The 13,368-nt window shown below is 36.9% G+C and overlaps 1 protein-coding gene across 2 annotated transcripts in view; it reads left to right on the top strand.

Annotated features, from left to right (window-relative positions):
- flt4 (fms related receptor tyrosine kinase 4) overlaps positions 1 to 13,297 on the top strand; it is a 59,066-nt gene extending 45,769 nt beyond the window's left edge. The window contains exons 15-30 of one of the 2 annotated variants that reach the window (XM_051104419.1): positions 1,249 to 1,380; positions 2,367 to 2,473; positions 2,800 to 2,935; positions 5,280 to 5,384; positions 5,485 to 5,598; positions 5,951 to 6,039; positions 6,150 to 6,267; positions 9,337 to 9,437; positions 9,733 to 9,855; positions 10,335 to 10,446; positions 10,731 to 10,830; positions 10,923 to 11,028; positions 11,162 to 11,274; positions 12,437 to 12,557; positions 12,649 to 12,734; positions 12,847 to 13,297. In XM_051104419.1, coding sequence (XP_050960376.1) covers positions 1,249 to 1,380; positions 2,367 to 2,473; positions 2,800 to 2,935; positions 5,280 to 5,384; positions 5,485 to 5,598; positions 5,951 to 6,039; positions 6,150 to 6,267; positions 9,337 to 9,437; positions 9,733 to 9,855; positions 10,335 to 10,446; positions 10,731 to 10,830; positions 10,923 to 11,028; positions 11,162 to 11,274; positions 12,437 to 12,557; positions 12,649 to 12,734; positions 12,847 to 13,069 — 1,886 coding nt within the window. In that variant the 3' untranslated portion in view covers positions 13,070 to 13,297. The remainder of the gene's footprint in view (positions 1 to 1,248; positions 1,381 to 2,366; positions 2,474 to 2,799; positions 2,936 to 5,279; positions 5,385 to 5,484; positions 5,599 to 5,950; positions 6,040 to 6,149; positions 6,268 to 9,336; positions 9,438 to 9,732; positions 9,856 to 10,334; positions 10,447 to 10,730; positions 10,831 to 10,922; positions 11,029 to 11,161; positions 11,275 to 12,436; positions 12,558 to 12,648; positions 12,735 to 12,846) is intronic. The other variant, XM_051104420.1, reaches the window with a different exon arrangement.
- The last annotated feature ends 71 nt before the right edge of the window (positions 13,298 to 13,368 follow it).

Below are 13,368 nucleotides of genomic sequence, written 5' to 3'. Positions count from 1 at the left end.
ATTGTCTGATTTGCATGAAACAGCACACATCATCCCCAGACACTCATGACAAAAAAAATTTCTGTGAGTTTCCATAATAATGATCACCTAGAACACATAGACCCAGTTTGTTTGTAGAATTATGGTGCACTGGTGATATACAGTGCCTTGCGAAAGTATTCACACCCCTTTATTTTTTCACATTTATGTTGCAGGCTTATGTTAAACTGCTTTAAATAACTTTTTTGGAGAACACAGGGCTAAAAATTCACATTCGTTGTTATTTTCTGAAAGTATTAATAAATAAAGAATATCGCGGACTATGTATAGTGGGTAAAATAAGTATTTACATAAAACATGTCACCATTTCCAAAGGTGCTGCTGACTTTAAATTTTTACCAGATGTCGGTAAGAACCCAAGTAACCCGTACATACAAAGAAAACAAAACAAATATGTTCATAAATTAAGTTATGTGTAATAAAATGGAATGACACAGGGAAAAAGTATTGAAGAAAGGGAGGTGCAAAAAGGCATGGAAAGCCAAGACACCAGCTGAAATCTATCAGTAATTAGGAAGCAATCCTGCCCCTTGTCAGTGGAAATTCATATTAGCTGGTTCAGTCCCAACACCTACAGTACCAGGATGATGAAGATGAAACAAGGGTGGACAAACTCGCCAAGAAAACTCTCAATTGGTTTCAGAAAAGAAAATAAAGCTGCTAGAATGGCCCAGCCAATCACCTGACTTGAATCCAATGGAAAATAAGAAATAAAGATCAGAGTTCATAGAAGACGCCCACAGAACCTTCAAGATTTGAAGACTGTGAGAGACTGGGCCAAAATCACACCTGAGCAATGTATGCGACTAGTTTCTCCATACAGGAGGCGTCTTGAAGCTGTCATTACCAACAAAGGCTTTTATACAAAGTATTAAATAAATTTCAGTAGTTTAATACTTTTCCCCTGTGTCATTCCATTTTATTACACATAACTTTTTTCTGAGATTATTTGTTTTGTTTTATTTTTATGTATGGATTGCTTGGGTTGTTATTGACATCTGGTGAAAATTTCATGTCAACAGCACCTTTAAAAATATATTTACCAGGAAAATGGTGACGTGTTCAATACTTATTTTACCCGCTGTATATACCATGTCCAGAAAACAGAAAAACATAAGTCAAGACAGCCATAACAAAAGAGGATGCTGTGCCATAAAATCATGGCAGGCTGGCAGATTGTGTGTTTGACAGTTTTGTGGATGTGTTCAGGGATCCTCCTTCAGGACTCCAATCGGACTCTCAGCATTCAGCGAGTGCGAGAGGAAGACGCCGGTCTGTACACCTGCACGGCCTGCAACCAGAAGGGCTGCGTTCAGTCCTCCGCCACTGTGTCAGTCATCGGTGAGAGTCTCTGATTTGAGCTAGGTGGCACTCTCCTTAATTCAGGATTGTGCTTTGCCCTTTAATTTACATTATTTAGTAAAACATATACAGTAGGTACAAGCTGATACATACACAAACTAACACACACCAGACACATCACATTCACATTCATTCAGACACATTTGTTTTTATATCCTAGTGAGGGCTTCACCCATTGATGTCTATTCCTAAATGTGACCCTGGACCACAAAACCAGCCATAAGTAGCACAGGTATATTTGTAGCAATAGCCAGTAATACATTGGATTTTTCTTTTATGGCAAAATTCATTAGGATATTAAGTAAAGATCATGTTCCATGAAGATATTTTGTAAATCTCCTACCGTAAATATATCAAAACTTAATTTTTGATTAGTAATATATATATAAGAACTTAATTTGGACAACTTTAAAGGCAATTTTCTCAGTATTTTGATTTTTTTGCACCCTTAGATTCAAGATTTTCAAATAGTTGTATCTCTGCCTTACAGATGATGTATAAATTTCGATTAAAAAAAATTGACCCATATGACTGGTTTTGTGGTCCAGGGTCACAAATATTCTTAATCTAACTTTAATTCATGCACCCTTACTCTACCCTACCTAAAACTAAAATTTTGGATTTGTAATTAAGCTTATTTAATTCATTTATGAAGATGTGTTTATTGCAAGTACCCCAAACTCTTACATTAACAGACTTCTTTTTAACCATCATGCATCTCTTCTTTACCATTGTTTACCATGTTATTTGACAGCAAATATGCAGATTTCCCTTAATATTAATATTTGTCTATAAAATCTAATTTAAATATACATTCTCTTTAAGAAAATGATCTTCAAATTTGTCACAACAATAATAAAAATTAGATTTTATTTAATATTAGATTAAATCAATTTAGAACATGTGAGATTTCTTATTCAGTTACAATAATAAGCTTCAGTACAATAACATGTTTTGTCTGCCAGGCTCTGATGACAAGACCAATGTAGAAATAGTGATTCTAATCGGGACAGGAGTCATCGCCATCTTTTTCTGGGTCCTCCTCCTTGTTATCTTCTGCAACGTCAAGCGAGTGAGTACAATGTGTTTCGCCTTACAACCATAACAGTTCGATACTTACTTCTCTATTCATGAATATAGAGAACGTTAAGGAACGTTATTTAAATCTGCCCATGATGTCAGCAAGGCTTTTCAGTAATAATATGCAGTTCCATCAACAATGTCTTGCCTTCAGTACAACATATGAGCAAATCATATGGGTATTATGAGTAAATACGAGTAGTGGAGTCAGCAATTCTACAAGATGATGTGGACTGCAACCGCCATGGCTTCGCCGTTTCTGCTTTCTTATAGGCTGCAGTATCATCCATCAGTAATTGTTATGATGTTGTCCTGCAGGTGAACCCAGCGGATATCAAGACAGGCTATCTGTCAATCATCATGGACCCGGGGGAAGTGCCGCTTGAGGAACAGTGTGAATACCTGCCCTACGACTCCAGCCAGTGGGAGATATCCCGAGACAGATTGCGCCTTGGTACTTTCACAGATAGTACATTTTAAGAACTCTGATATAGGATTTAAATTGGTCCAAATGAAGAACATTCATGGCTTGGATCCCAGAAGTAAAGCATATTTATGGTCTAGACATTTTCAGGGGAATTTTAATTCAGCATTAGGCTTGACCCGTACTCAGGAATCTTTGTGTGATGTGATAAGGGGTGGTTCGCGAATAAACTGCAGGGGGGTTTTATGAAAAGCTGAAAAATTAAAATATTAAAATGATTAAAATATTGAACTGGGGCTGCTTAGTTATTTAAAATAAAACTGAAACTGTGATATATCTTATTAAACCATGATTAACGAATCAGGCTGTTATTGAATAAAGAAGTATATAGTCTGTGTGCTAATTTACATGCATACAGCTGATGATAACATATTTTCAGCTGCGGCTTAGTTCACAGTAAATGCTTCTTCTCATGGATCTCCATCTCTGCAAGTGCTGTGAGTTTAACATGCATTTGGGAAAGTAATGTGCACTACATTCCCTTTTACTACAAAGTTTACAGCATTTTACCAAAATAAAAAGGATTTGAACATTTAGATGTTAATAATTTAAGACCTAAGTATCTACAGTCATGTGAAAAAGTTAGGACACCCTATTGAATTTTATGGTTTTCTGTATCGGGACATAATAAAAAATTATCTGGTCCTTGGCAGGTCTTAAATTTTAGAAAATAAATCCTCAAGTAAACATCATCACATGTCATATCACACTGTGTCATTATTTATTTAACAATAATAAAGCCAATATGGAAAGGCCATGTGTGACAAAGTTAGGACACCCTATGAGTCAATTGCCTGTAGATCCACTTTTAGCAGCAATAACTTGAAGCATTCATTTTCTGTGTGACTTTATCAGTCTCTCACATCGTTCTAGAGGAATTTGGACCACTCTTCTTTTCAGCGTTGCTCCAGTTTATTGAGATTTGTGGGCATTTGCTTATGCACAGCTCTCACCACAGCATTTGAGTCAGGGATCAGCTCTGGACTTGGACTGGGCTATTGCAACACCTTGATTCTTTTCTTTTCATCCATTCTGTTGTAGATTTGCTGGTGTGCTTGGGACCACTGTCCTGTTGCATGACCCAGTTTTGGCCCAACTTTAGATGTCGGACAGATGCCCTCGCATTTGACTGTAGAATACACTGATATACAGAGGAGTTCATGGATAACTCGATGACTGTGAGGTGCCCAGGTCCTGTGGCTACAAAACAAGCCCAAAATGATCAGCCCTCCTCCAGCATGCTTGTCTTTTGATATGAGGTGTTTGTGCTGATATGCTCTTTAGGTTTTCACCAAACTTGGTGCTGTGCATTATGGCCAAACATCTCCACTTCGGTCTTGTCTGTTCAAAGGACATTATTCTAGAAGACTTGTGTTTTGTTCAGATGCAACTTTGCAGACCTAAACTGTGCTGCAATGCTGCAATGAAGCTTTCTTCTGCCACGCCTTCCAAACATGACATTTTCGTCCAATATTTTTCTAATGCCATTGTCATGAACTTTATCATTTAACATGTTAACTGAGGCCTGTAGAGTCTGAGGTGTAGTTCTTGGCTTGTCTGCCATTTCTCTGAGCTTTACACGGTCTGATCTTGGGGTGAATTTTCTGGGACGTCCACTCCTGGAAGGAGAGGTGTCTGTTTTAAATGTCTTCCACTTGTGAATAAACTTTAGATTGTTTGGAAATGGCCGTATTACTCTTCTCAGATCGATGGCAGCAACAATTGCTTCTCTAAGATGATTGCTGATGTCTTACCTCCTTGGCATTGTGTTAACACACACCTGAAGGCTCCAGACCAGCAAACTGCCAAAACTTATGCCTTTATAGAGGCGCTCGGACTTGCTGATGATCAGTTAATCAAAGGTATTTAATTATCAGTGCTTGACTGTTATTTACCCTCTTAAGTCCAATGTTAACAGTAAGGGCGTCCTAACTTTGTCACACATGGCTTTTCTATTTTGGCTTTATTTTTGTTCAATGAATAATGACACAGTGCAATATGTCGTGTGTTGTTGTTCATCTGAGGTTTTATTTTCAAAATAAGGTCAGCCAAGCACCTTTTTTTTTTTTAATGATGTCCTGATACAGAAAACCATGGAATTCAATAGGGTGTCCTAACCTTTTCACATGACTGTATTATAGTTTGTAGTGTCTATTGGTTCTTGTGAGAGGTTAACAATGTTTCTTTGTTCTTTGCTTGAGCAATATGAGGCATTCAGTTTACTGTTTTGCAACACATGCTAATCTCGCATACTGTGTATTAAGGATAGTAAACATTTAATTTACTAACATTTATTCTTTGTTCATGTTTGCAGGGAAGGTGCTTGGGCATGGAGCTTTTGGGAAAGTGATAGAAGCTTCAATCTTTGGGCACGACAAGAAAACCTGTTCAAACACAGTGGCGGTCAAAATGTTGAAAGGTTCAGTCTTACCCATAAACTAATGTGAATACAAACATGTCACTTTTAAATACATATACCCATATACTTAACAGTGCGTATACATGTGTGTGTATCACAGAGGGAGCCACAGCCAGTGAACACAAAGCCCTAATGTCAGAACTGAAGATCCTCATTCATATTGGAAACCATCTCAATGTCGTCAATCTTCTTGGAGCATGTACCAAACCCAATGGTATAGATGTACCATTAGAAAATTAAATGCTGAGTTGTCAATACAGTGATCCAGCTTTGATAAATACTAAGTATAGAGATAATGCGTCTTCAGCTACTGTGTATATGACTGCAGCACCCAAAGTTTACATGTCATGGACCATTTTCCAGCAGAATGATACCGCTTACCAAATGCACTTACTTTTTATGTTGACCTGGCAAATATGGCAGTATATTATAAAGAAAGCCATAGCCTTTCAAACGTTACTGTTTTGAGTGTAGCCTTGCAACTTAATTTTGACATAGATTGATTTGTCTGCAACATTCTTCTTACCTATTTCTAAACATCTCTGTTTAACATCTTTGATTGTCAGGTCCTCTCATGGTTATAGTGGAATATTGTAAATATGGAAATCTTTCCAACTTCCTGCGTGCCAAAAGGGAGTTCTTCTTACCATACAGGGTGAGACAGATAAATAACATGATGAATACATATATCCATTCTCTTACAACAGCAGTACAATCAATAATAACTCATGTGTGATTGGGTGTAACATGTGCTTGTGATTGCAGGATCGTTCTCCTAAAACCCAGAGTCAGGTGCGACGAATGATAGAAGCAGGTCAGGTCAGCCAGCATGAATGTCAGCCCTCCACCACTTCCAACATCAACCCTCCAATGCAGTCTCGAGGTAAGAGCACTCAGAAGGTCAGAGGGCAGAATATATGAAGATATATAAAACTTAAAGTGAAGTCCATTGTTTTTAATGTCGGTGCTACTTCTGCTATATTTACACACTTAAAACAATGATTTGGTTGGCGCCAGTAGCCTTGTGGTTAGTGCGCTCACGTACACAGCAACTGCGCTCACGGCGACCTGAGTTCGATTCCTGTCTTGAGGTCCTTTGCTGGTCCCACTCCCCCCTCTCTACCTAATACTTTCCTGTCATCTCTCCACTGTCCTATATGAAAAATAAAGTAACAAAAGCCCCCCACCCCCAACATCAACCCTCCAATGCAGTCTTGAGGTAAGAGCACTCAGAAGGTCAGAGGGCAGAATATATGAAGATATATAAAAATTATATATTTACAGATGTTTGCTTAGCAGATAATAAAGCTGCCTCACATGCTATCAGAATTGCTGTAAATGCAACATCTAAGCAGGAAACTTATAATGATGTCTGGGAAAGAATAATATTGATATCCGAGTTGGAAGGAGCCATACATTTTCAACATGGTGGAAAAGAGTAGGCTACACTTTCTGGAGTAAATTGTAGTTGTTATTATTTGATCAAAATACTCTTGTCAGTTGGAGCTGATAGCCTAGTGGGCAAGTGCCCCAAAATACAACACTGTTAAGTTACGGGTGTCTCGAGTTCGAATCCCAGCTTGAGGACCTTTCCAGATCCTGTCCCCCTCTCTCTCCCACTTTGCTTCCTGTCTGCTCTTCACTGAAGTATCATAATAAAGGCAAAACACCAAAATTAAATCTTTAAAAATACACTTGTTAATTTGTTTTGATCATTTATATGAATTTGAAATACAGTGCACAGCATACATGAGTACACTCCCTCTGAATAAATATAAAAGATGTATTTTCTTAATGATCACTAATATAATTTATGGAAAGATGGCAAAATGTAAATTTATTAAACATATGCTTAATAAAAAACAATAAAATATATGCCAATATTTTCTGTAAAATAAGCCAATTAGCTAATTTTGTTTAAATGAAGGATTGCAGAAATGAGTACACCCTAGATTTAATTCAGCAAATGTATAATATTCTATTACCTATACATAGAGTATGTCCTCCAGAACTTTAAGTATACTGCTCTGACCCTTCTTGGCACTGAGTGTACAAGTTCATGACAGATTTTCACATCTGTCCTGTTTAACTCCTGGAGGACGACCTCCTTAAATGCCCTAGTCCTTAATGGGGAGTTTTGCTCAGCTCATCTCTACAGAATCCCTCACATCTACTCAGTAGCATTAAGACTGAGTGAAATACATGCCCACTGAAGGATTTTCACCTTGGGAGAATGAATATCTCCATTGTCATGCTGAAAAAAATGTCCAATAATGCAGAGAATGAGGGGAGGGTGGCATCTTCAGTTTCAGTTTTTTATATTACATCACACAGTAGTGTGTGAATTCATGACAGCATTGATAAAGCACAACTTCAGCACTCATACATCCCAATATAAGAGCTTTACTACCACTGAACATCACTGTGGGTACCAGGCACTTCTCACTGTACTCCTCCTCTAGCAACACCAGAACATTTTGGATGGTTTTGGATCTGAAATGATTGACTTGGTCTTTTGAAACCAGAGTATGGATTCCCAGAAGTCTATATTTTGTTAATATGGGCCTAAATTTATTTATTGTGGTTTGGCTACAGTAAGTACAACCATGCATGTCACTTTTGCAGGCTGCGTCGTACTCTGTGAGATACTGTCTCTCGGAGAAACTTTTTCTCTTTTTCTAGAAAAAAATCACTCATCACTAAATGAAAACTTAAAGTGAAGTCCATTGTTTTTAATGTCGGTGCTACTTCTGCTATATTTACACACTTAAAACAATGATTTGGTCGGCAGTGATAGCCTTGTGGTTAGTGCGCTGACATATACAGTGCAACTGTGCTCAAGGCGACCCGAGTTTGCTTCCTGTCTTGAGGTCCTTTGCCGGTCCCGCTCCCCACTCTCTACCTAATACTTTCCTGTCATCTCTCCACTGTCCTATATGAAAAATAAAGTAACAAAAAAATAATAATAATAATAATGATAATTTGGTATTCCTCTTGTACCATTGTCCTCTTTTATGCTAAGAAATAAGTCACCTGGCAGTTCTCTCCAAAGTGGTTTCATTGTCAAGTCAGCATTAAGTCTATGTATGATTCAGTAGGCTGTATAACACTTTTAACTGTCAGGAAATTACTTGTCTTTAAAAGTTTTGGTTCAATATACCTGTTGACCAAAAATACCCTTAAACCTACACTTTTTTTTTTTTGTTTTATTTAGTAACTTTCAGGAGGGTGTACTCATTTTTACAACACAACATTTTATCACTTTGAAATGAAAATCTTATTTCCCTGAAGAATTTTGACATTCTTCTTTGTTAATTGATCAAACAGGGTTGGAACATTATATCTCCAAAGAACCCTAATATGTCTTATAAGTAAAGAGTAATTGCTGAATTTGTTAAGTTTTAGAGGGGGTGTACTCATTTATGCTGTGCACTGTATGCTACAATAAACCTTTTTTCAGCAATAAAGCAAATGATGTAGAAAAAATAAATCCTTTCAAACCTTTAAATCAACTAAATCAACTGCTTTGCAAAATGATTCAGTTTTAAACCACTCGAAAATCCACACACTGGGGACACCTGCTGGTGCAACGAGAACACAACTATTATAAAAACCAACTGCAAATGTTTTGTTAGTTTAGTTGATTAAATGTAATTAACAAATCATCCAATACCATTAAATACGGTGATAAATAAAAGCACTTAGAACACTTTAACAAATTCATAGCAGCACTTGAGCAATCACCCACAAGAGCCTAACATTTTTATTTAATTGTCCTCCTGACAATTTTATGATTCAAATTCTTATAATCGTATAATAATACAAGTCTTATAATTATAATTCTTATTATATAATTATATAATGCCTATAATTCTTATAATCTTATAATCAAATTGTTATAATCATGCATTTAAGCGTTTTCTGACGTTTTCTTTTGTTTTTCTTTCCCCAGTTGCACTGGATGATCTTTGGAAGACTCCTCTCACAATAGAGGATTTGATATGCTACAGCTTTCAGGTTGCACGAGGAATGGAGTTTCTGGCATCTCGTAAGGTACATTTCAAACATGCATTCATGCTCAACCCTTACATTTAGTCGGCTGTGGATTATTAGTAGATAAACTGTACATCTCTTCTAGAGCAGTCCATGCTGATCAGTGCTGGGGGAAAAGTTATGCTGGATATAGATTTTTACAAATGGGAACAAATGCCTAGATCATATTTAAAATAAATAAATAAATAAATAAATAAAATCTTATAATAAAAAAACATATTTGATGATGAGAAAGTAACAAATGTTTTAGATCTGTATTGATGCAGGCAGTAAGCTTGATTTTGGTCTGTGACAGTGTATTCATCGCGACCTGGCGGCCCGCAACATCCTCCTGTCCGAGAACAACGTGGTGAAGATCTGTGACTTTGGTTTAGCACGAGACATCTACAAAGACCCTGACTACGTGCGCAAAGGCAATGTAAGAGAGACCAACTAAGTGACCCATGACCCAGAAAGATTTCAAGTATGATATAGCAGCATGAATCTCAAGTTCAGATAACATTATTAAAAAAAAATCACATGAAATGTGACGCCACATGAGATTCACACAGCATTTCAGTAAAGGCCACTGGTTAAAAATGACTTCTCTGGCCTTTGCATCATAATATAAAGATATCAGTAATCCAATGAAAATTGTCGGAAATAGTAAGGCAGCATTCAATACATACTAAATATCTTTTTGTTTTTAAATCCAGAAGCAAAAGATGAACATAACAATAACAATACCAATACTATGACATAAACATAATGAAGCAGAGAGGTTATGTTCATGAGATTACTCTTGAGAGGCACTGATGAATGGCTGACCTACTGCAAATCATATCAGCTGCAGGATCATGATAAGAGTGTATTCTCTCACAGGCACTATTATAGGTGAAATGTTATCTGTCTTTGCAGGCTAGACTGCCGCTGAAGTGGATGGCTCCAGAGAGCATCTTTGATAAGGTTTACACCAGTCAGAGTGATGTATGGTCATTTGGAGTGCTGCTCTGGGAGATTTTCTCACTAGGTAAGAGTCTACCGGATATCTGTGCACGGGCAATTTCTCAAGCCCAAGTTTTTCTGTTATTTTCCATATTTTATATATAAATACACACACACACACACACACACACATATATATACTAGTCAAAACTTTGGAATAATGCTTGCCAAGGCTGCAAAAAAACAAATATTATTGCAAATTAAAATGTTTACTGCTTACTACTTTCTTCCTGTGATAGAAAAGCAACCAATTTTGAAACTTGTATTGAAGTCTTTGATCACAGACTTGCTTGTACCATATCCCATTAGGAGCATCTCCATATCCAGGCATCCAGATTGATGAAGACTTCTGCAAGCGACTCAAAGACGGTACCAGGATGAGGGCACCAGACAACGCGTCTCCTGAAATGTGAGCATTGGCCTGATGACTGTGTCTGTGTGTGTTTGATCAGACTGAAGACTTCATGAAGAAACTCTGATGTGTGCTACTTGTTTTGGTAGATATGGCATTATGTTGGCCTGCTGGCAGGGCGAGCCCAGGGAGAGACCCACGTTTCCAGCTCTGGTGGAGATACTTGGAGACCTACTTCAGGAAAACAGTCTACCCGTGAGGAAAAAAAATCTATATTTATAGTAATAATATAGCAATAGTAATAGTATCTGAGCACTATACACCTATTTCTTTATATTTCAAGTCAGCTAGTTATAAAACCAACAGAATTTTTTTTTTTTTTTTTTAGGAAATCCCATTCAATGTGTCGCAGAGCTCAGAGGATGATGGCTTCTCACAAGCTTCCTCTAGACCACCATCACAGGAGGAGATCAGACTCGCCTGCAACACAATGTCCACTCGGTACATTTTATATCAATGTTGGGGGCCTTATATTGACTCATGTTAAGTGTGCTTAACCCTGCAAAGCCTGACATATGAAATAAGTCAGAAAAATCTTTTTTTTTTAACATCATATTTAATACATCAGGCATTTATGGCTCATATAGGATGATATGGAGCTCACATTCAAGAAGGAAAAAAACATGAATTTTATTCAGATGCCTAAAAAACAAAAATATGCAGTTGGGGGTACTTGCTGATATTTATGAAATTCTTATAGCTTGTAATGTAAATCAATAAGATCTTTACAGCTCTATAGCAGATTTCTTACATATAATGCTAAGGCTTATGATTAAAGCTTTGTAGTTTTTATTGTGGGGTGAAACGTATAATGCAATACAATAAATGTAATTTAAAAAAAAAAAAAAAGAAAACATTAAGTTTGCTGAATATGAAAATCACATTACTTTTTGTGTATCATTAACAGTGTTCGTGAAAACTAAAAAAATATGCCGCTAATGTGTTATTACTTGTGCATACAAGTTTTATGGTACATGCATAATACTGAGCTAACAAGATTTTAACATAAACAGTTAAGTGAGTCGTACAAGACTTCACAAATGAACATTGGATAATTTTTGTGTTTTATGACTACTACCACAATGTTTGGAATATTCCAGAATGTTACAGAAACTTTTAGAATGTTCCAAACCTTTCAGAAGCAAAATAAATAATTAAATAAATAAATAAAAGTTAGTACAAAAACTCATCTGTACTAAAACAATGTTGCATAATTAATGATAGAAGTTATAACATTTAACCAACCTAAATATTTACCAAAAGATTAATATGTAAAATAATACAATAATAATTAGCACCACAGAATTACAGAAGAACTGTAAAAATTTGAGTGAAACAAATGTTACATTGTGTAAATAAGTCCAGTAAGTGTTCTTCTTGAATTATTACTACCAATATAAAAGTGATTCTTATTTACTTTATAAAAATCAGTAAAGATTTCACAGTAAAAAAACACGTCCATGACATGAAAGGGGAAGTTTATAAAATATTATAAAATATTGTAGACACAACCACCTATCAGCCATTTAGAACACCTTAGCAACCACCTAACAGTACTGTGCTTATGCCTCTTTGTTGAATATATATGCCTCTGTCTGCCCAGATATTACAACTGCGTGCCTTTCGCTGGGTGTATCATGGTTGGACCCTCCAGCACGTGTCACTCACGAGTGAAGACCTTTGAGGAACTTCCTCTGGAAATGACATCACACAAGACACATCATGTATGACTAAGACTTCCAATACATCTATAGACTTTATAAGCTGAAGGATGTTAATATTTATATTGTTTCATACATTTTTGTGCCCTTATAGGATAGCCAGACAGACAGTGGGATGGTTTTGGCATCAGATGAGCTTGAGAGGTTTGAACACAAGCACAGAGGGGCCATATTGAAAAAGTAGGTGAAACTGAAAATGATGCGTACCATTTATCATACGAAAAATGACTTAAACTCAGTTTTCATACTCTGGAGTTGCACTGACGATTTTATCAATGTGTAAACTTTGTAGTCCATCAGCGGGCTGCAGCACAGAACGCCTCATCAGTTCTCCGTCCATGAGCAGCAGTGGCAGCAGCAGCACATTGCGCCCGCCCTTCTTCAGCCAACTCTCAGGCCAAACCTTCTACAACAACGAGTACGGCCAGCTGTCGGAAGAGGGCGTTAGCGACTTCTTCTCCTCGTCAGATCAGGCCGTATACGAGGGAGCCTGCCCGGCAACCTCCAACCTGTAACTGCACTGATTGGCCAGTCGTACCCAGGCCCCACCCCCTCACAACTAACTGAACAGAAGTCTAGCTTTGTAAAGCTCTCTTAGCAGCCACTGGGTGGCACCATTATGTCAATTTCAAAGCAAAAAAGTATTTTATCGCCTTGATTACATATATCTTTATATAAAGAGTAAACTTCTTTTTATTTGTACAAAAAAAGAGAGGAAAGAACCAGACTGGAGAAAAAATAAAGGGATATATCATCTTTTGATTGTCTTTTTCTTTTTTGTATCAGTGACATTTGATGTGAAATATTTTTAAAA

This window comes from Labeo rohita, unplaced genomic scaffold (assembly GCF_022985175.1).
Source record: "Labeo rohita strain BAU-BD-2019 unplaced genomic scaffold, IGBB_LRoh.1.0 scaffold_72, whole genome shotgun sequence".
NCBI lineage: Eukaryota > Metazoa > Chordata > Actinopteri > Cypriniformes > Cyprinidae > Labeo > Labeo rohita.
Note: the sequence above shows the minus strand (reverse complement) of the source record. Positions and strands in the feature narration are given on the sequence as shown.